Raw genomic sequence first — 20817 nt, forward strand, 5'->3', positions numbered from 1 at the left:
CAGGTGTTCCAACCTGTGTCACGTCGTGGGTCCGAGGAACGCCACAGCCCAGCAGCCCACCCTGTAATTTGTTGGGAGGGGATGGTGACGAACTGGTATGAGATGGCGTTTCTGACAGACCTCCTCCTCCTAGATCACATCCTTGGATCTGGTTCTGGGCAGCGAGGCAGGAAGATGCGTGGTCTTGAATTGGCAGGGGGGAGGAGGAGATGCCGCTTCCACCCAGGAAGCCTTACAGGCCGCCCGTTCTTTCAAAAGAAGGCCCAGGCTCCCCGACAGCGAGCTTCACTGGGACAGCATAGTGATCCAGGCGAGCACCATGTGAGTCAGCCTGGTGGGCAGATGGGAGAAGGTCACCTCACTTCTTTTGAATACTTTGTTTCTTTTAAAAAATCAGTGACTTAGCTAACATTTTTTCCCAAAGGATCATTTCCAGAGTTCCAAACATTTCTGTCCATCTGCGACATGACCCTCCTGCCCTGACTAACGAAATGTACTGTTTGGTTGTGACTGTGCAATCCCACGAGAAGACCTGCATCAGAGACGTGAAGCTCACTGCTGGTTTAAAACCCGGTAAACTTGCCTTTTTAAAATTTGAGCCGTGTTGCTCCAACATAAAATAAACATCAGTGATATCAACTTCAGGAAGTTTGTTTAAAAAATGGTTATGATCTAGTGCTCTCTATGCAGTATTAATTGTCAAGATAGCGATTGAATTTCCTGTATTTTTAAAACGCCAACATTCATACTTTTAGGACAGGATGCCAATTTAACTCAGAAAACTCATGTGACTCTTCATGGAACAGAACCGTGTGATGAGTCCTACCCGGCTCTACTCACTGACATTCCTGTTGGAGACCTACATCCCGGGGAGCAGGTGAACTTGGCCAACTGTGAATGGAGAGGAAATCGGTTAGGCTGTAGTGTTAAATATGTAGTGAGTTTTAGTTTTAGAGCATTTTAACAGCATATCCCGAGACTAAAAAAGTGATTCAACTAATGCACGTTTTATTCACATTTCACATATTTAATGTGTAAAATGTCTTCAGTTTTCATACAAGGGATTTTAGAACAAACGATGCTAATGTGGAGAATTCATTGCCTGATAAAATAACTAAATAACACAAAATTTGTAGCTTAGTTAAATAACCTTTCGGTCAACTTTTATTTCCAAGCCAAACACAAAGAATTCTTGGGAAATTGAGAATGGTAATAAAAAAAAGATGGAGTAGTAATGATCCCACTCATGCTGCGACAGGAACAGCTATAAAAAGTGTTCAAGAATTTAGCCAGTTGGTACAGTAAACTCTGAAAGGTGGGAGCATTATCCTAGAATATATATCAGGAGGCAATCTCTGTAATAGTAATTAAACTAAAATACTTTTATTTTGTTGCAGCTGGAAAAAATGTTATATGTTCGCTGTGGAACAGTGGGCTCAAGAATGTTTCTTGTGTATGTTTCTTACCTGATCAATACAACTATTGAAGAAAAAGAAATTGTTTGCAAGTGTCACAAGGTATTTATTTCATAGCTACTTCGAGAAATACCATATTTGGAGTGTTTCCTATTTTGTATTATCTTAGTTAACCTGTAAAATAAACAACATAGGTGCTTACAGTCCATTACAAGTTTTAATGAAACATCTGTTGATTTTTTTTATCATTTATGTTTATTGTAAATGATGTGATGATATGGTATTCATTGCTCAAACATTAGAAAATTGGCCTATATGGTTTTTTTGTACAGAGAACCAAAAGCTTTAAGATCTCATGCAAAAAAGTCTTGAGACTCTAAACCTATCTGCTTCTTTATAAAATCACACATTAGATAAAATCTGTAAGTTGGCTAATATGAAGAAGATCTTGTGGGAGGGAGGTCTCCCTTTGTGGAATATTTCTTCTGTTAGTAAAAAAGATTCTTTTGAACATCACTTTTTGGTGAGTGCACATTGGTGAGGAAGAAATAAGAAAGCTATCGGGTCCAACAACTCCGGGGCAGCTGCTGTTAACTCCTTGATGAATTTCTTATCGGTCTTTTTTGTTTCAAGAGATTGCAGGGGGACGTGTTTTTATATAGACTTAACCACATTGTATATAATGCTTGTATCCCCTTTTATTAATGGAAAATGATGATATTTGGTATCTTCTTAGTCCTGGCAGCCTTTTCTTAGGAATGGGGTCCTCAGTCCAGCAGAGGAGAAGCCCTAGGAATTTGGGGGTTTGTAGTTTGGTCACTGCACAGGGCTGGGTCGCAGGCTGTTTTATACGTCACTGGGAAACAAAACCATCCTAAGAGAGTTCAGGAGGATTCCCCAAGTGGCAGGGAGGAAGGCATATAATACACTGTCAAAAATTTCACCAGCCTGATGTAATTAAAAGACCCTGCTGGTGAACTAGGAGATAAGGGTGCCAGTCTCAGCACTGCCTCCTAAATCCTGAACCCAGGTCAGCCAGGTAACTCCTTTCGACCTCCATCTCCTCATCTAGAAAATAAGAACGTTAAAGTTCTGTGCACATTTAAAGTCCTAAGCCTTGGATGTTGTTTCTACTTCTGATAATGAAGCTGATGGTAGACTTGGAATGTACTTTGAAATAACCGTTTGCTACCTCGGAACTATCCTGAACTCGAGCGAAACCAGTGTGCTGCTACATCTTTAAGCAGTGTTCTCAAGACATGAGATCATCGAGGTACATGCCACTTTTTTAGAGAAGAATGTGTTTATTCTTCTATCAGCCAGTACATTACCAAGATGTGCTTGTAAGGGACGCTAATTCTGAGGAATAGAAATAGATATTACACAAGAAAAGAATTAATTGGTCAAATATGTTTGGAAAATACTGGGTTAAAGGGTGTTAAACCGGTATTTTTACTTCAGGACTTAGCACAGCATTTAAATTTGCTAGTGTGTATTGTGAAGCTTCGCAAAAGGCTGTAATGATTATTTTTCAAAATTATTTTACCCGGGAGGGGGAAGGGTGAGCTGGGACAAAGTGAGAGAGTGGCATGGACATATATACACTACCAAATGTAAAATAGATGGCTAGTGGGAAGCAGCCGCATAGCACAGGGAGATCAGCTCGGTGCTTGGTGACCACCTAGAGGGGTGGGATAGCTTGATAATAATTGAGAGAGGAAATAATTTGAAGCATATAATAATAATAAAAATGATGTTGGCATTTCACTGAGTGTTTTGTGTGCATTATCTCATTTAATTATCACAACAACCTTGGGAGGACTGAGACTTAAAGAGACCATATACCCTTCCCAAGGTCACATCACTGTGTCCAAGGTCTACATGGCTAGTAAGTACGTATCCAGCCAGGAATAAAGTCCAGATCCATTTGGCCTTACAGCCGGAGTCTTAACCCAACGTGGTCTTTTTTAAAGGTTTCTCACCAACAGTGTGGGTTGTTTTTTAAAAAGATGTAGTAAGCCCACTGTTCGTTCTCTGTTGGGTTTTTTTTAACATCTTTATTGGAGTGTAGTTGCTTACAATGGTGTGTTAGTTTCTGCTTTATAAGCCCACTGGTTTTTGAACAGCCCTGTGCAGAGGAGATGGAGCAGGATGGTTGAGTCCAGGCTCCAGGGTCAGATTTGGTTCAGTTTCTGCCTTTGTCACCTACTAGCTGTGTGACCACTTCATCTTAAAATGGCAGTGATACTGGTGTCTGTTTCCTTGAGTTACTGTGAGCATTTCCTAATATGTGTGCAGTGATTATAATGCTATGTCATATTACATTATTATTATTATTATTATCATTGTTTTAGTTGTCTTGAGTCAAGGTGAGGTGAAGGACTTAGACAAAAAGAAGACCCAGATTCTAGGCTTTGCACCACTAGTTTTGTGGCTTAAGGCCAATCACTTAACCTTCCTTAACTTCTGGTTCTTCTTCTGTAAAATGGTGACAGTGCCTACCCTGCCCACTGTTGGTAGATCCTGAGATAAATAATGTATGAGAAAGTACTTTGCAGTGTGAACTGTTACAAAACCACAGATAATTAGAACTATTAGTCTGCTCTCTGCATAGATTCTTACAAATACTACCTAAGGGAAAGATCCTAGCTTCTTAATTTTTAAATTGGAATTATTTATTGATCAGTAATCGATTGTGTTTTGTATGCCTTCTGTTTTTAAAACTTCATTTGTTGTTAAGATTTAGAAAAGCCATTGATTGTGCCCTTTACATTTCCTTGCAGGATGAAACTGTAACAATAGAAACCGTCTTTCCATTTGACGTTGCAGTTAAATTTGTTTCTACAAAGGTACGTTCCTGTGAAGCATACTGGAAATCATTGAGGTTGTAGAAATTAACAGAAAAGAGAAAATGGATTAACTTACTTCCTGACAGACCTTTGTCTCCATCCGTGACAGTTTGAGCACCTGGAAAGGGTTTATGCCGACATCCCCTTCCTGCTGATGACGGACCTGTTGAGTGCCTCGCCCTGGGCCCTCACCATCGTCTCCAGTGAGCTGCAGCTTGCTCCTTCCATGACACCCGTGGACCAGCTGGAGTCCCAGGTGGACAACGGTGAGAATGTGGACCATCCCCCTTAACTAGCAGGAGACAGTAGTGTGTGTGCGTGTGTAGGCTGGTGGTGTAAGAGTTAGCTTTTTGCTAAGGAAGGGAATTTGAGACGTACACTCACAAAAAGCAGGTACATTTAGAATTAAGTTAGAATTAGCATCATTTACAATTTGCTTGAGTATACCTTATTTTTTAAAAAATCAGATTCTTGATACTGTAAGAAAGTGACTGAAAAATGTAATTGAAAATAAAGTGTTTTTTCATATTTGGAGTTTTTATAGATTGTTTTTTATAATTTTTAATTGATGTTTACTGTTGTTTATAATTTGAAATGGGAAAAGATGTTTACCAAAGAAACTTTGGAAAATACAGAAAAGCAGACGATAAGTTTTCTAAATTATCCAACTGAAAACAGTTTATAGAGGCGATATTACCTTTCTGGTTCAGGGTACTTTGGGATTTTGTATATTTCTCGAGCTGTTAGAGAGAATAAAAATTAGTTTGAATGTTAACCCAAGCAAACTTGTGCTCAACTAGGTTATAAGGGCAGATATTGTGAGGGGAAAAAATCATGATGCATTCTTAAGACCAAATATAAGTGAGCCATTTTTTTTTTTTTTTTTTTTTTTTTTTGTGGTACGCGGGCCTCTCACTGTTGTGGCCTCTCCTGTAGTGGAGCACAGGCTCTGGACGCGCAGGCTCCGCGGCCATGGCTCACGGGCCCAGCCGCTCCGCGGCATGTGGGACCTTCCCGGACCGGGGCACGAACCCCTGTCCCCTGCATCAGCAGGCGGACTCTCAACCACTGCGCCACCAGGGGAGCCCTAAGTGAGCCATTTTATTTGCTCTGTTTAAGTGAGTCATTTCATTTGCTCTGTTTACCTGTCTCCTTGAAAAAGTCATTTAACATCTCTAAGCCTTAGTTTCCAAGTCTCTACAAATAATGTATAATTGATAAGGTATTCTTTTTTGTTGTATTTCTTGGATGTAAAGCTCTCTTTTTATAGATGAAATCACTACATGAGGATTATGAGTCTCTTTCTTGTAGTTGTCTTACGGACTGCAGAGAGTGCCAGTGAATGCTTTTGTCTTCGTTGCCCATCTGTTGGAAATGTTGAAAGTGGAGTAGCAACTGGGCATTATATTATCTCCTGGAAGAGGTAAAATTGTATCAGCCCTACCTTTTCTTCATTATTTGTGTTATTCTAATGCCTTTATTATGTGTCATTGTCATTTATTTATTTATTCATTTATTTATTTTTAATAAATTTATTTATTTATGTTTAGTTTTGGCTGCGTTGGGTCTTCGTTGCTGCACATGGGCTTTCTCTAGTTGCAGCAAGCAGGGGCTACTCTTCGTTGTGGTGCACGGGTTTCTCATCGCGGTGGCTTCTCTTGTTGTGGAGCACGGGCTCTAGGCACGCTGGCTTCAGTAGTTGCGGCACGTGCGGTCAGTAGTTGTGGCTCGCGGGCTCTAGAGCACAGGCTCAGTAGTTGTGGCACACGGGCTTAGTTGCTGTGAGGCATGTGGGACATTCCCAGATCAGGGCTCGAACCCGTGTCCCCTGCATTGGCAGGTGGATTCCTAACCACTGCGCCACCAGGGAAGTCCTTCTCATTGTCATTTAATAGTTGAGAGCTTCTGTCAGCCTGAGGAACAAACTAGAAGTCACATGCTGTCATTGACCTTCTGTCAAAAACACAAAGATTTAAAAGGATAAACTTTCGTTTGTGTTTGTTACAATTTGTGAACTATTACAGATGCAATTTTAGCCAAATTAATTCTGATGATAGAACCAACCATTAAAAACATGAGGAGAAACTGCCCTTATTTACAGTGAATAGGATTGTTCGCATAGAAAACCCAAGGGGATCAACAAGTTATTGGAATTATAAAGAGTCTCAGCAAGGTTGCTGGATATAATATCAACATACAAAAATCAGCTGAATTTCTATATATCAGTAATAAACGTCTAGGGAAAATATTTTTTAAATAGGTGTCATTTACATAACAACAAAATGGTAAGATACACAGGAATACATCTAGTAGAAGATGTCACCTTTATGGAGAAAATTATAAAAATTTAAAGCATTAAAGGAAGACCTAAATAAATGGGAGAGATACAAAATAATCTCTGATAGGGTTTGGATAAGATTTAATATTGTAAATTGTTCTATAGATTCAATGCAGTGTCCTTCAGGATCCCAACAGCTTGTTTTGTTTTGTTTTTGTTTTTGTGGAACTTGACACTCTTGATTCTAAAATTTGTATGGAAAGGCAAAGAGGCAGTAATAGTCGAAATATTCCAGAAGAAGTACAACTAGGCAAGGGTACTTGCTCTTCCAGATTCTAAGACTTATTGTAAGTAGTCATCACTATGGTATTGGCTCTGGGAGATGTAAATAAACCAATGGAACAGAAGAGAGAGTCTAGACATAGTTCCACAGATCCACACATGGAAATTACATTTCACAGAGGTAGCATTATAGATCAGTAGGGGAAGGAGCAACTGCTTTATAATTGGTGGTAAAGAGTTGGATATTGACTTGGGAAAAAAATGGGATATCTGCTGTACCACTGTATACTGTATATAAAAATTCCAGGTTTATTAAAGTTTAATAGTAAAAAGCAAAACTTTATTACTTTTAGTAGAAAAATAAGAGAATCATTTTATGACTTTGGCATAGGAAAGAATTTCTTTAAATAAGACCCTAAACGTACAAGCCACTAAAATGGATAAATTCGATTTCTCAAAATTTTTTCTCAGTTCATTAGAAAACAGCATGAAGAAAGTGAAAATACAAACTGGGGGAAGCTATTTGCAACATCTAAAACTGACCAAGGATTCGAATTCAGATCAAGAACTTCTTCAGATCATAAGAAAAACACAAGTCTCTTAACTGAGAGTTGAGAAAAATACTTGAGTAGGCAGTACAGTGATCAGAAGAAGCTGGATGGCCAGTAAACGTAGGGGGAGAGAAGTTCAGCCTTATAAGTTTATCTGAGATTCAGCTGTACTCCCACTACTTTGAAAAAATAAAAAGGTTAAACAGTGCAAAATTTGTCAAGAGGAGGAGTATAAATTAGAACAGTTGCTCTGGAAATATATTTGGCAGTGTAAAGCTGATGGCTATACCCTGCAGTCCTAGAAAAGATTCAAAAACATACACAAAGGGGACATGTCTGAGAATGTTCATAGCGGCACTACTTATGGTAGTTAAAAGTTAGAAAATAAATGTCCACCAACAGGAAATTGGATAAATTGTGGCACATTCGCACAGTGGAATATTATATAGCAGTGAAAATGAGGGAACCAGAGCTACACCTATCAGCCTATTAATACTAAATGAAACAAAGCAACTGCAGAATATGAACAAATTGCATATATATAGTATTAGAAAAAACGTAAAACATGTTTCTTAGGGCTATACGTATAATTTGGAAAAGCATAAAGAAACACATAGGAATGATAGAAGCCAAATTCAGGCTAGTAGTTACTTCTAGAGTGGAGGTTGGGGGGATGCAAGTGGGAAGGGGTACACAGGGAGATTCAGCTATGTTCTTATGTTCTCTTAGGCCAGGAGGTAGATGCATGGTATTTCATGTGTTATTTTCTTGGCATGGCTCAATTATTTTATAAGTCTTGAGACAGTAATTAAGATAATAAAAATGAGAAAGGAAAAATAGGTAATTTTATTTTTAAAAAATTGACTTGTCTTTCTTCCCCCCCCCCTTGAATTTACCATATTGATGTTTAGTTTAATTCACATGTTTATAGGAATTAAAACAGCATTTTGAAGGTGCTGCTTAATTACTCTGCTGTGTTACTATAAAGACATGTATTTCTTGGGGCTTCCCTGGTGGTGCAGTGGTTGAGAGTCTGCCTGCCGATGCAGGGGACACGGGTTCGTGCCCTGGTCCGGGAAGATCCCACATGCCGCGGAGCGGCTGGGCCCGTGAGCCATGGCCGCTGAGCCTGCGCGTCCGGAGCCTGTGCTCCGCAACGGGAGAGGCCACAACAGTGAGAGGCCTGCGTACCGCAAAAAAAAAAAAAGACATGTATTTCTTAATGGTGAGAGGTTGGGTGCTTTTGCCCGTCAGTGGTTTGCACTACTGTAATAGTGTCACAGCGGTTCCACCTCTACGTACATGCTCAGCAGTCAGATAGATGCCAGCTGCCCCTGGAGTTCCCACCCGGACTGTACTACAGGGAAAAATATCTGACAGTCTCATAATGTAACTCACTTTATCTCAGGAATATTGGAATGCCACTGTGTCTACTGATAGTAAAATGTTTTTAGTCTTCAGTTTCTCCTGTGTGCCCACAGTGCAGTTCAGCAGGGCATGTCCAGTGGTCTGGTGCTCGTCTGGAGATGGTCCTTGGTGTGAGAAGGTGTTTGTGTCATAATGTAAAGCACCGCACTGCTGCTGACATTGAGAACACTTTGCTGCCAAAACACTGTGTTATGTGGTGTGCTCGTGGTGCAGTTGACTTACATTCTGACGCAACTCCTTACTTCATCACTGGGACCAAACAGCAGCCTTGAGTTACAACATTTGTTAATCGGAAATCCTCAAAACAAAAATGGGATTGTAAAAGCTCTTCACAAAACTCCTTCCATTAATAAACTTTTAGAAAAGGGATAATTTATATTTCCTTCGTAATTAGTTGGTGAATATACGTGTTCCCTGGTTTTGATTTATTAACTTCTCACATGAAACGTGGATTTAAAAGGTACCTTTTTCTGCTGTAGGACTTCAGCCATGGCCGACATCCCTGTCATCAGCACTGTCATCACTCTGCCACACGTGATTGTAGAAAATATCCCTCTCCATGTGAACGCAGGTAACGGCACTCACATTTTATTTGATCAAAAAAACCCAGTAAGAATATTTATTTTATTGAGAGGCCCACGTACCGCAAAAAAAAAAAAAAAAAAAAGAACCCATAAATGGTGAGCTTTTTTTTTTTTTTTTAAACCAAGAGTAATGTGTCATCTTTCTCTGCAGATCTGCCATCATTCGGGCGTGTTAGAGAGTCGTTACCAGTCAAGTATCACCTCCAGAATAAGACTGACTTAGTTCAAGATGTGGAGATTTCTGTGGAGCCCAGTGACGCCTTCATGTTCTCAGGTCTTAAACAGGTACAGGTCATATCTCTTTGGGTTGTTTATGAAGACACAAAAGTATGGCCAGGAAGTGGAAAGCTGTACATTTTGTGTACAAATGAATTGATAAGACTGACTGTGGTCCCTGTTGTTTTGATAGTGGGGAATCTTCAGTCACTTTTGAAGGTTAATTACAGCTGGCTATAGAACTGAGTTAAATGGGCAACCCTTTTTGCTTTGAGATCACACATATAGGTTCTTTCTCCGTATAAAACAGGAGTTCACAAATTCTTGGACTACAACAGAATTCCTGAAAATTTAAAAATATCCCTTTTATCACTAATGAGTTTGTGTGTGTGTGTGTCTTTTAATTTGAGGCCTTGAGGCATGACCACACAGATCAAAGCTTAATTCCCTTCTGAACTATCAGTACAGTTTTTAAGAGATTTTGATCTTGCATAGAATTTACTTACCTTTGTTTCGTGTAGGCACAATTTTGTATCTATACATAAAAATAAGTGATTAAGATGTTTTGATTCATCTATTCAAATCAGGGGTAGAAAAGTTCATCAGATTTTTGAGTGGGACGTACACTCTCAGGCAAAACCATGTTGCAGTGAGAATACTGTCCTCCTCTTCAAAGTGGCCACAGAGGGGAGCTCCCTGGTGGCCTAGTGGTTAGGATTCTGGGCTTTCTGCCAGGGCCTGGGCTCAATCCCTGGTCAGGGAACTGAGGTCCTGCAAGCTGTGCAGTGTGGCCAAAACAAAAACAAAAACAAAACAAAAAAGAGTGGCAACAGGGACACACCTCAGTGGTCAGTAAGATAAGGATGTAATTAGAGCACAAACTTGTCTTAACACCTAGTAGCATCCGCCCTGACTCACCAGCCATGCCATGGCTGGGCATGTCCTTAGTGCTGTGTTTGCAGTTAAATGAAAGTAGAATTACACATGAAGTATACTGTAAATCTGTACAGTAATTTAAATTTATAGTGTATACCAAATATAATATTAGCTGTAATATGTTGGTTACACACACATGTATTATCTCTGACGCAACACGCACCTATATGTACTCATTTGCAAATGAGTAAGCTTTTCTTGATTGTTTTGATCTCTTTCACATATTGACTTAAAAATAATTAGATAATGTAAGATACCAAAAACCTTACCTGTTGGTGTTCTTTCCTAAAGTACAAACATCTTTTCTTCCCCTGAAGTTACTTACCTTACCTCAAAGGTAGAGTCCCTAACACAAAACACAGGAAACAATGTTTGTCTCATGTTGACATAATGTTTACAAAGATGCTTTTCCGCACGTTATCCCATAGCGCCCTGTGCCGTGCCTATAAAGCCTGCCTGGTCTAAGGCACAGGAAATACTGATCCACCCTGTGGTCCCATTGTTAAGCAGGTACAGGTTGCCTTTTAGATGTTGGTAGAAACTGAGAAATCATGCACATGTTTTTGTTACGTTTGTTAACTGCATGATCCTGACCTCATTAATTCGCTGTATATTTTGGTATCTGTCTGGAAGAAGGGATAGGAGAGCGTGTGAATATTTCACCAGAAAGATTTAGGTGTCCTATCATTTGCTAGTAATGTATGGGTAACGTCGTATAGATATATTTGATATCTATATTTGATCATCTTTCTCTATAACTTTTGTGATTTAGATTCGATTACGTATCCTCCCTGGCACCGAACAGGAAATGTTATATAATTTCTACCCTCTGATGGCCGGGTATCAGCAGCTACCGTCTCTCAACATCAACTTGCTCAGGTTCCCCAACTTCACAAATCAACTGCTCAGGCGTTTTATACCCACCAGGATTTTTGTAAAGGTGAGGCTTAGACATTTTCTGCTTTTTAAATTCACTGTCTTGAAAACAAACAAAAGAAGATGTCTTTTCATGTAAACTTCACTAAGTATTTGGAGACTAGCAGGATAGGACTTTGACTGTTACTGTATAAATTTGGCAATATTGCTATTCATTTCTGTAAAGTTATTATTTTATAGATTTTTTTTAGATTTCTATTTTATAGATATTTCTAGATGTAATTTCAAAGATTTTTATTCCCTTGGGTAAAGGTTTATCTTTCTGGCATCCTTAAACATGGTTTTTCTTTGGCGTTTAGTAACGTGTATTTCTATTTTTGTTTTTCTTTTTTAAATTTCTTTATTTTAATTTTTTGTTTACTTTTTAAAAGTATGTTTTAAAATTGTAGTTAATTTGTAACTATTTTTTAATCAAAATGGATTAACTTTCTGAATACAGTCCCTGAACTTTTCTGATTCTAACTATGTAATACTACTGGATTTGGGTCTTTTCTGAAAACGATCACCAGTCAGAAACTATACTCTGGTTTAATATTTTGATTTTTTAACAGTGATACGATTTCCAGGTTCCTTCAGTAAAGGACCCTGTAGGATTGTCATCGCTTTGTCTCGGGTTAAGACACTCTTGATGCCTAAATTAAGGCTGTTTCTCCGGATAGTTCTGGTTTCCCTTGGTAACCAGAGATACATGAACATATATGAATCCTGTGTGTTCTCTTTTTTTATTGTTGTTGTTGTTGTGTTTTTTTTAAAATAATTGATAGAGGATCACACTGTTTTTTGTTTTGTTTTGTTTTGTTTTTTTATTTTTGGCTGCACTGGGTCTTCGCCGCTGTGTGCGGGCTTTCTCTAGTTGTGGCCAGTGGGGGCTACTCTTTGTTGCAGTGCGCGGGCTTCTCATTGCGGTGGCTTCTCTTGTTGTGGAGCACAGGCTCTAGGAGTGTGGGCTTCAGTAGTGTGGCATGCGGGCTCAGTAGTTGTGGCTCGCTGGCTCTAGAGCGCAGACTCAGTAGTTGTGGCTCGCTGGCTCTAGAGCGCAGGCTCAGTAGCTGTGGCGCACGGGCTTAGTTGCTCCGCGCACGTGGGATCTTCCCAGACCAGGGCTCGAACCCGTGTCCCCTGCATTGGCAGGTGGGTTCTTAACCACTGTGCCACCAGGGAAGTCCCTTGTATGTTCTCTTTTTAAGTTTATACCCCCTTTTTGGATGACAAGTTACAATTTCCGTTTTTGTATCTGTCAGGCTTTGGGGAAGCCTTGTTTATATAATCTGGGATTTGGTAAATTGTAAGTTAGCCTGTGTTCATGTATGTGTCATAATCATCCCACCTGTTACCTTTCTAGACTTACACAGTTTTGTTGTGTTTTTCTTTTGCATCTGCAAAACAAATCATTTTTATTAACCCTCTAAGCTTCTATTCTATACCAAACTTTTATTTTTTTATTTTTATATTTTTAACATCTGTATTGGAGTATAATTATTTTACAATGGTGTGTTAGTTTCTGCTTTACAACAAAGTGAATCAGCTATACATATACATATATCCACATATCCCCTCCCTCTTGTGTCTCCCTCCCACCCTCCCTATCCCACCCCTCTAGGTGGACACAGAGCACCGAGCTGATCTCCATGTGCTATGCGGCTGCTTCCCACTAGCTATCTGTTTTACATTTGGTAGTGTATATAAGTCCATGCCGCTCTCTCACTTCGTCCCAGCTTACCCTTCCCCCTCCCCATGTCCTCAAGTCCATTCTCTACGTCTGTGTCTTTATTCCTGTCCTGCCCCTAGGTTCTTCAGAACCTTTTTTTTTTTAGATTCCATATATATGTGTTAGCATACGGTATTTGTTTTTCTCTTTCTGACTTACTTCACTCTGTATGACAGTCTCTAGGTCCATCCACCTCACTACAAATAACTCAATTTCGTTTGTTTATGGCTGAGTAATATTCCATTGTATATATGTGCCACATCTTTATGCATTCATCTGTCGATGGACACTTAGGTTGCTTCCATGTCCTGGCTATTGTAAACAGAGCTGCAATGAACATTGTGGCACATGACTCTTTTTGAATGATGGTTTTCACAGGGTATATGCCCAGTAGTGAGATTGCTGGATCGTATGGTAGCTCTATTTTTAGTTTTTCAAGGAACCTCCATACTGTTCTCCATAGTGGCTGTATCAATTTACATTCCCACCGAGAGTGCAAAAGGGTTCCCTTTTATACCATACTTTTAAATTATCATTTTTTAAATCTCATAATTTTGGATCTCCTGTGTTTAAACAGTGGCCTTTTTGTTTTTTTAAGACTTTATTTTTTTTAGAGCAGTTTCAGGTTCACAGCAAAATTGAGAGGGAGGTACAGAGATTTCCCATATACCGCCCGCCTGCACACAGCACTGGCTTTTTTTAACATTTCCACCTCATCACACTCTAAAGCCATTTCCCTTGCTGTTCCTCACTGTCATGTCTGAGGTTACCCTGCAGGGGAGAAGTCATGACTGGGTTGGGGAGTGGCGGTGGGATGGGTGGTCTCTGATGTCCTTTTAGCTGTTTGACCCTCCGAAGTTTGCTCTTCCTAAACCCAGAAGTATGGCTTTCATCAGCCTGAAAGTATGTATCGATGTACAGACCTGATCGTATTCTAGCCAAACAAACAGAGCTTGTTTGAGATGAGAGAGTTGGTCATGTTGAGGAACCAGCATTTTGTTCCCATCAATTAATCTCTTTCATTCCTTTCCCTGAAGTGCTCAGAACACCCAAACTAATCCCAGATAAATCTAGTTCCGTCTTCTGATTTTCTTTCACAGTAAACCTCTTCTGGGTGGTGGTGTTTTAAGTCCATAAGGAAAGGTTCCAGAAAAGTAAACATTCATAAGTTTTAACCTAATCAGCACACCCTTTTCTAACTGCCATGATCTCTTCTCTAAATTTAAGAACCATCTTCTAGTAACTTGACTGCTGCTAAAATCATTGACTGCATTATTCAGAGCCAGCTCCTTTATCATCTGGGAAAACTCAATAATTAAAATTGTTTTACCTGTCACACTAAGGGCAGTGAATGAGGATTACCCTTTTTCCACTTCATGAACAATCACTGACTAAAATTTTACATCCCGTCATACCTTTATTAACCTTTAGACCTGTGCTATTCCAGTATGGTAGCCACGAGCACATGTGCCTATTGAGATTCAAATTAATTAAAACTTAATTTAAAGCTTAGTTACCAGTTGCAGTAGCCGTGTCGCAAGCGCTCAGTAGGCGTGCAGCTAGCAGCACTGATGTGGAGCATTTCCTCTTCACAGAGAGTCTTGTTGGACAGTGCCGCCTAGAGCAAGCTTGGATCCATATTTTTCTTCCTTCGCAAAATAGATTTGTTTTCTTATTGCATGATAAGAAAACAGATTCATTGTTCTCTGTCCCTGTTTGTAAAGCTGTGTTTGTTAAGGATTTGACCTGGTGGAGCCATTTATTCTGTTTCTAAAGCTAAACGTCCTCCATGAGTCCTACAAATTACATGAAGTGTGAAAGACCAGCGACCTGTTCTTTCGTTCATCCCATTCAGATGCCTGTTGACTCACACACACACGCACACATGCATACATACATACATACGTACATAAAGCTGCCCAGCAACAGATCAGAGCGGGGGCGCCCCCTTCGCTGCTCCAGGGAACCCACAGGAATCAGCTGCTTGAAACACAGCAGTGGGCTGTGGTGCTGAGGTTGCAGTGCTAATCTAGTTCATGTCCCAGACACCGTCTCATGCTTTTCCCACAGAGGTCTGCTAACGTACAGCAGTAAAGTAGTCACTTGCAAGAATTTCATTCTTTTAGCTACTCGATGACTCTCTGGGGTGTTGCTGACCTGTCAGAAATTTTACACCTAAAAACAGTCATGATACCTTTTAATCACTCTCAGTTTTTCTTCTTCTGATGTGATGTTTTAAATTTTTTCAATCACTGAACTTCGAGAAAGGGAAATTTTGTTTTTATCTGCTGCTTCAATCCTTGCAATCTTTGTTGTTAATACCCTAGAGTTCATTGTGAATCACTTTTTCTCAAACAGGAGACTGGGAAACCTTGAATCCCAAAGAGCTTGCTGTCAGCTCAGGTTTGTGGCCGGCTTAAAGCTCGGGACACAGGCCGAGCAAGGGAGAGAGGATAGAGCGTTACCGCTTGAGCAGGAATGGTGGCCAGGTTCCCTTTCAGGCGCGGTGCATTGATAGATTGGTGGTAGCTGCCAGAACACCGGGTTAAGAGAAAAGTAGTGACGAGGTAGATTCCGCGGGTGGGTGTGATCGGCTGGTGATGTCTGCCACTGGGCACAGAGGGAGTGTGGCAGCACGGAGGCTGTGCCGTCACCATCCCCGGCTCACGTGAAGAAAGAGGGTGGGGGGAAAGGAGGAAAGCAACACATTTTGTTTGGGTACTTGCACACGTCTATTCTGTTTTCGTGAAACAGTTCCAAGAACTTCAAAATCTCTTCAATTAATAGCGCTACTGTTGCCATTATCATTTTGTAAACCCGTTTTGTTTTCCACTCGGCAGCCCCAGGGCAGACTCATGGACGATGCCTCCATTGCTGCCGCGTGATGTTCAGGACGGGCCTCGGCTGTTCTTACGGAGATGCCGGACAGAAACGTATGCGTTTTCCATGGTGAACTGTAGCTTGATCGTGGTGCAAGTTAATCTTTGCTGTTTGTTAATGGATGTTATAGCAACTCTTCAGAGGAACTCATGCTTAAAATATTAGGAAAATCTATCCTCTCTTACAGTTTTCACTAATAAATATTTGAAATCTGTCAGTGTGACGTGAAAGGATGTCAGTCCTTTGTTACTGTTGAAAGTCATTTTATGGGTAGTAACGTCTTTTCAAAGTAAGGGATTTGCACATGCAGTGGCCGAGGAAAGATAAGCATCTGAAATATGACTGGACAAGGGGAACACGCGCCAGTGTCTGCCCCAGGAAAGTTCTGAATCCCTGAGTGTCTCTTTCAGAGTTGGCTAAACCACAGGTAAATCCATCCTCGTGAATCTAGTCTGTGCTCAGGATACATCCACAGGAACCGGAAAGCAGGCACGTGACTGATTAGAACTTCCAGAAAGTTTTAATCAGAGCAATTTAAGATGTCTAAAAAATATCCTTGCTTACCATCAAAATGTGTCAAATAGGTTCAGCTTGCAGCCGAAAGGCGGATCATTTATGAAGCAGGTTTGTATTTATAAGTATGTTAACAAGATTCTGATTCTAAGCATAATTCCCTAAACTAAAAGTTTTTGAGAAAGGTGCAAGGTCTAAATAAGAGATTTTAGTTATGTTGTGCGATTTGAAAAGAACTATTTAAAACTTCTGAAAATTCATGTAAATAAATCATATTGTGAAAATCCTCTTTGTTAAAATATCTTAATTTAAAACTACCCCATTTCCCAGAGATTTTTATTGTTTAAAAGTGTAGGAGTTTCAAAAAGGAGAAGAATAATGTGAATAAATGTGTTCTCTTTCAGACATGCTTGTCTGTATCTTTTATTTCTTTTGCGCTTGTTTGATTTCAGCTTCGAGGAGCAGCTTTTACTAAGAACACGGTTGCAGAGGGATGGTGGGGCGCGTAGGACTGGAAATAGAGCCGCCTTCTAGAGCCGGCGCGGCGCATCTGCGGGGACACTGGGGCGGTGACGGGCTGGGAGGACGTGAATTCCCTGTTATCACAGCTTTACAGGTGGAGGCCACAGGAGTTTGTCGGATTGTCTAGGGCCAAATCCCAGCCCTGGTGACTGTTCATGTTGCCCTTTGTTTGTCTCTGTTCTTACCTGTAAGATGTGGATGATGATACTACTATCCCATAGACTTGGTATGAGAATGATAAAAATTAAATACACAAGAGGAACTGTAAACAAAAATTTCATGAAATAATATTTTCTATATGCTCTTATATTTTATATCCTACAAAAATATTCCTGGTTTAACCTGCTGAATTGATTTCATGACTCACTAAGGGGATGTAACCTGATGTTTGAAAAATTCAAAGGTCCATCTCATGCCGTGCTTATGTAATAAAGGTCTCATGTGTTAACACGGCCATCGTCAAACACAGAGTACTCAGTGCGTGTTAGAACGGATGGGTCATTGGCGTCCACTTTAAAATTGTTAGCCTTGATGTCAGTGCGATTTGTGTGAGTGTAAATACACCATATAAACAGGTCTGCGCTTTCCCTCAATAGCGTAATCCTTTCTCAGCCAGGAATTCTCCCATGTCGTTCATTTTCCTGTGAGTGTATTCTATTCACTTGTTTTTAAATTGCAAGTCTTAATTCAGAAATACATGAAATCATGATCTTCCTGGGTCCCAAAAACAAAACTGTCACAGTATTGCAGGAGCTGTTGACTCACTGAGGTTACAGGTGTCCAGAAGGAACTCGGAGTCTTTCCCTTCCTGCCTCTGTGCACCAGCCACAGTCATCTGTCCCCCATGAGAGGACCCTGTCTTCCGTCTTAGTACCGTGTTGCCATTTGATTCTCAGTATTACTCCTTACCAGTATTATGCACCACTCAGGGGTATAAATTTTTAAATAAAGCATTTGGAATTTGGGGGAGCTGTGTATTCAAGTTTGACCCCTGATTCTTGAAGGTAAGAGCCGGTGGATAATCAATGTTGCGTGTTACCAAGAGGATGAGGATGGTATTGACTTTGGCATAAAATTAATTTTCCAATTTGCTTAATTTTATATATCTGTGATCCTAAAAGTGCAACTTCAACTCAGTTTTCCTCAGAAAGTCTTAGATTCTTTATCCTTGACTTCTTCTTTTTATTAAGAGGCTTTCCAGAGCACGGCTCTTACATTGAATTTTTTAAAAATGTCTTCACATTACTTGAAAAAAAAAGATTCTTTACGTTCATTTTCATTCAGTCATTTCTTTCATGGCCCATTAATAACTCCACCCAGAATATTAAAAGCCTCTTTCTTGATACCGTTCTTAACAATACGTATTAAGGAATCTGAGCTGTAGGGCTTCCCTGGTGGCGCAGTGGTTAAGAATCCACCTGGCAGTCGGAGCCTTTGGTGTGCGACCAAGCTTTGCTCCTTTCCAGTTGCCAGGGCCGTGGGAGGGACGTCATGGCCCCTTACCCCTGCTCTCTCCTTTGTGCCGGCACAAATGCCATGCCATGGCCTTGGCACCGGGGCTGCAAGGGATTGGATTTGGTGCCCTAATGGGGCCCATGGCTTCAGGACAGGGGTCCCCACCCTCAGAAGAGGGAGTGAGACAGGTGGGCTATAAGATGTCAGCAGAGGCAGTAACGCGCGGTGGTTAACGCTGATCTCCCAGGCCCCAGACTTTCTGGTTTTTCCTCTTGCCTCCTGCTTGCTCCGTGAACGCGAACTGTTTATTTAACCTTCCCCCTGTAAAGCAAGGATGCAGATGTCCACACCACTGTATTAGTTATCTGTTGCTGAAGAGCGATGCTACTACACACACAGCGGCTTGAAACAACACGTATTTATTGTCTGCAGTTTCCGTGGGTCAGGAATCCAGGCACAGCTCAGCCAGGTCGTCAGCAAGACTGAAGTCAATGGGTCTGGCAGGGCTGAGGTCTCATCTGAGACTTGACTGGGGGAGGATCCACTCTCAAGCTCACCGAAGGTGTTAGCGAAATGTGTGACCTTGTGGTCGTAGGATCAAGGGACTCATTTTCTTCTTGGCTGGTGACCAAAGGCCACTTGCTTTCTCAAAGCCAGCCGGGGGGCGGGGGAGAGGCTCCAGCAAGCCAGGCACTGTAATCACACACATGTTATCATGTCCCCTCTGCTGTATTCTAGTGAGTAAACGCAAGTCCCCGGTCCCACCCACCACTCACTCAAAGGTATGGGTGGGGTCATGACACAAAGGCATGAACACAGAAGATGGGGATCCTGGGGTCACCTTTAGAGCGTGTCCACCACAGTGCCTCATAGGGTTCTCGTGAGGAGGCAGTGAGTTGATACACATCAGGCTCTTAGAAGAGGACCCTTTCTCAGGAAGCGCAGTGAGTTGGTTGTGGTGGAGGTGCTGGTGTTACCACCATCAGAAGAAGATGCCTCTAACTTGTACTTGCTCTTGGAAAGTCTTTGAACAGTCTTTAGGGAATCTGGGATGACGGGATTCAATTTAAACAAACAACTGCAATAGTTAATAAATGAAATAATTCCAATAACCACTCTCATTTAATTTCATTTTCTTAGTTGGAGATTGCATGGCGAGTGGGAACTATGCAAGGTGTGGAGTTTGAAAAGCAATGAATTCATAGGCAGCTTTCTCTGCACTGCACAAATGCTGGCTGTCATCTTCACTTCTTATACTGGATTTTACAAATTATTGGGTTTTTTGTAATTACGAGGTTTAAATATTAAAAAAGTATGTAAGGTAGTATAATTGCCACTGTTTTGTTTTATTTTTTTTATCGAGGAGGTATAATTGACATACAACATTATATTAGTTTTCAGGTGTACAACATAATGATACAATATTTGTATATATTGCAAAATGACCACCACAATAAATCTAGTTAACATCCATCACTAAAAAAAGAAAGAAAAAAAGAATCCGCCCGCCAATGCAGGGGACACGGGTTCGAGCCCTGGTCCCGGAAGATCCCACATGCCACAGAGGAACTTACCCGTGCGCCACAACTACTGACCCTGCGCTCTAGAGCCCGCGAGCCACAACTACTGAAGCCCACCTATCACAACTACTGAAGCCCGTGTGCCTAGAGCCCATGCTCCACAACAAGAGAAGCCACTGCAATGAGAAGCCTGCACACCACAACGAAGAGTAGCCCCCATTCACCACAACTAGAGAAAGCCCATGCGTAGCAACAAAGACCCAACGCAGCCAAAAAAAAAAAAAAAAAAAAATTCTGAGCTGTGATTTCCACGTTGGCATTGCAGTGGAAGAGGGTGCTTTCAAGGACAAAACAAGTGGAAAAGTTAAGGTTACTCTTGTAATGGGGAGGGTCTGTGTAGTCCCAGCACACACCTTACCTCTTGACCTAAAACCCCAGAAAAGGCACTAAAAGTGTCCCAACTCCTAGTGTAAAAAACTACTTGAGATGGGTTGTGTTATTTAACGGTTGAGTGAATAAATAGTAATGACTGTAATTGTCAGGAAGCAGTTAGGTGCAGCGTTAGTGATTAGAGATTGCTGAATGAACACGATACCGAACAGAAATGTGCACTTTCTCCTGCTTGTGGATTTGTTCTGAAACATTTCTACCAAGGGCTCCTCAAGCCATCCTGTGGTGAGCCCCATCGCCATCTTCCTTTTATTTTAGCCAACGATGCCATTCTCAGACACAGCTACTAAAGAA

At 40.9% G+C, this 20817-nt stretch overlaps 1 protein-coding gene across 2 annotated transcripts in view; it reads left to right on the forward strand.

The window, feature by feature from the left end:
• TRAPPC11 (trafficking protein particle complex subunit 11) overlaps positions 1-16981 on the forward strand; it is a 40135-nt gene extending 23154 nt beyond the window's left edge. For both annotated transcript variants that reach the window (XM_030830747.2, XM_060291533.1), the window contains 11 exons: positions 134-321; positions 425-573; positions 756-877; positions 1398-1517; positions 4199-4264; positions 4374-4530; positions 5576-5687; positions 9283-9374; positions 9539-9672; positions 11312-11479; positions 16024-16981. In XM_030830747.2, coding sequence (XP_030686607.2) covers positions 134-321; positions 425-573; positions 756-877; positions 1398-1517; positions 4199-4264; positions 4374-4530; positions 5576-5687; positions 9283-9374; positions 9539-9672; positions 11312-11479; positions 16024-16068 — 1353 coding nt within the window. In that variant the 3' untranslated portion in view covers positions 16069-16981. The remainder of the gene's footprint in view (positions 1-133; positions 322-424; positions 574-755; positions 878-1397; positions 1518-4198; positions 4265-4373; positions 4531-5575; positions 5688-9282; positions 9375-9538; positions 9673-11311; positions 11480-16023) is intronic.
• The last annotated feature ends 3836 nt before the right edge of the window (positions 16982-20817 follow it).

This window comes from Globicephala melas, chromosome 21, assembly GCF_963455315.2.
Source record: "Globicephala melas chromosome 21, mGloMel1.2, whole genome shotgun sequence".
In the NCBI taxonomy this organism is placed as follows: Eukaryota; Metazoa; Chordata; class Mammalia; order Artiodactyla; family Delphinidae; genus Globicephala; species Globicephala melas.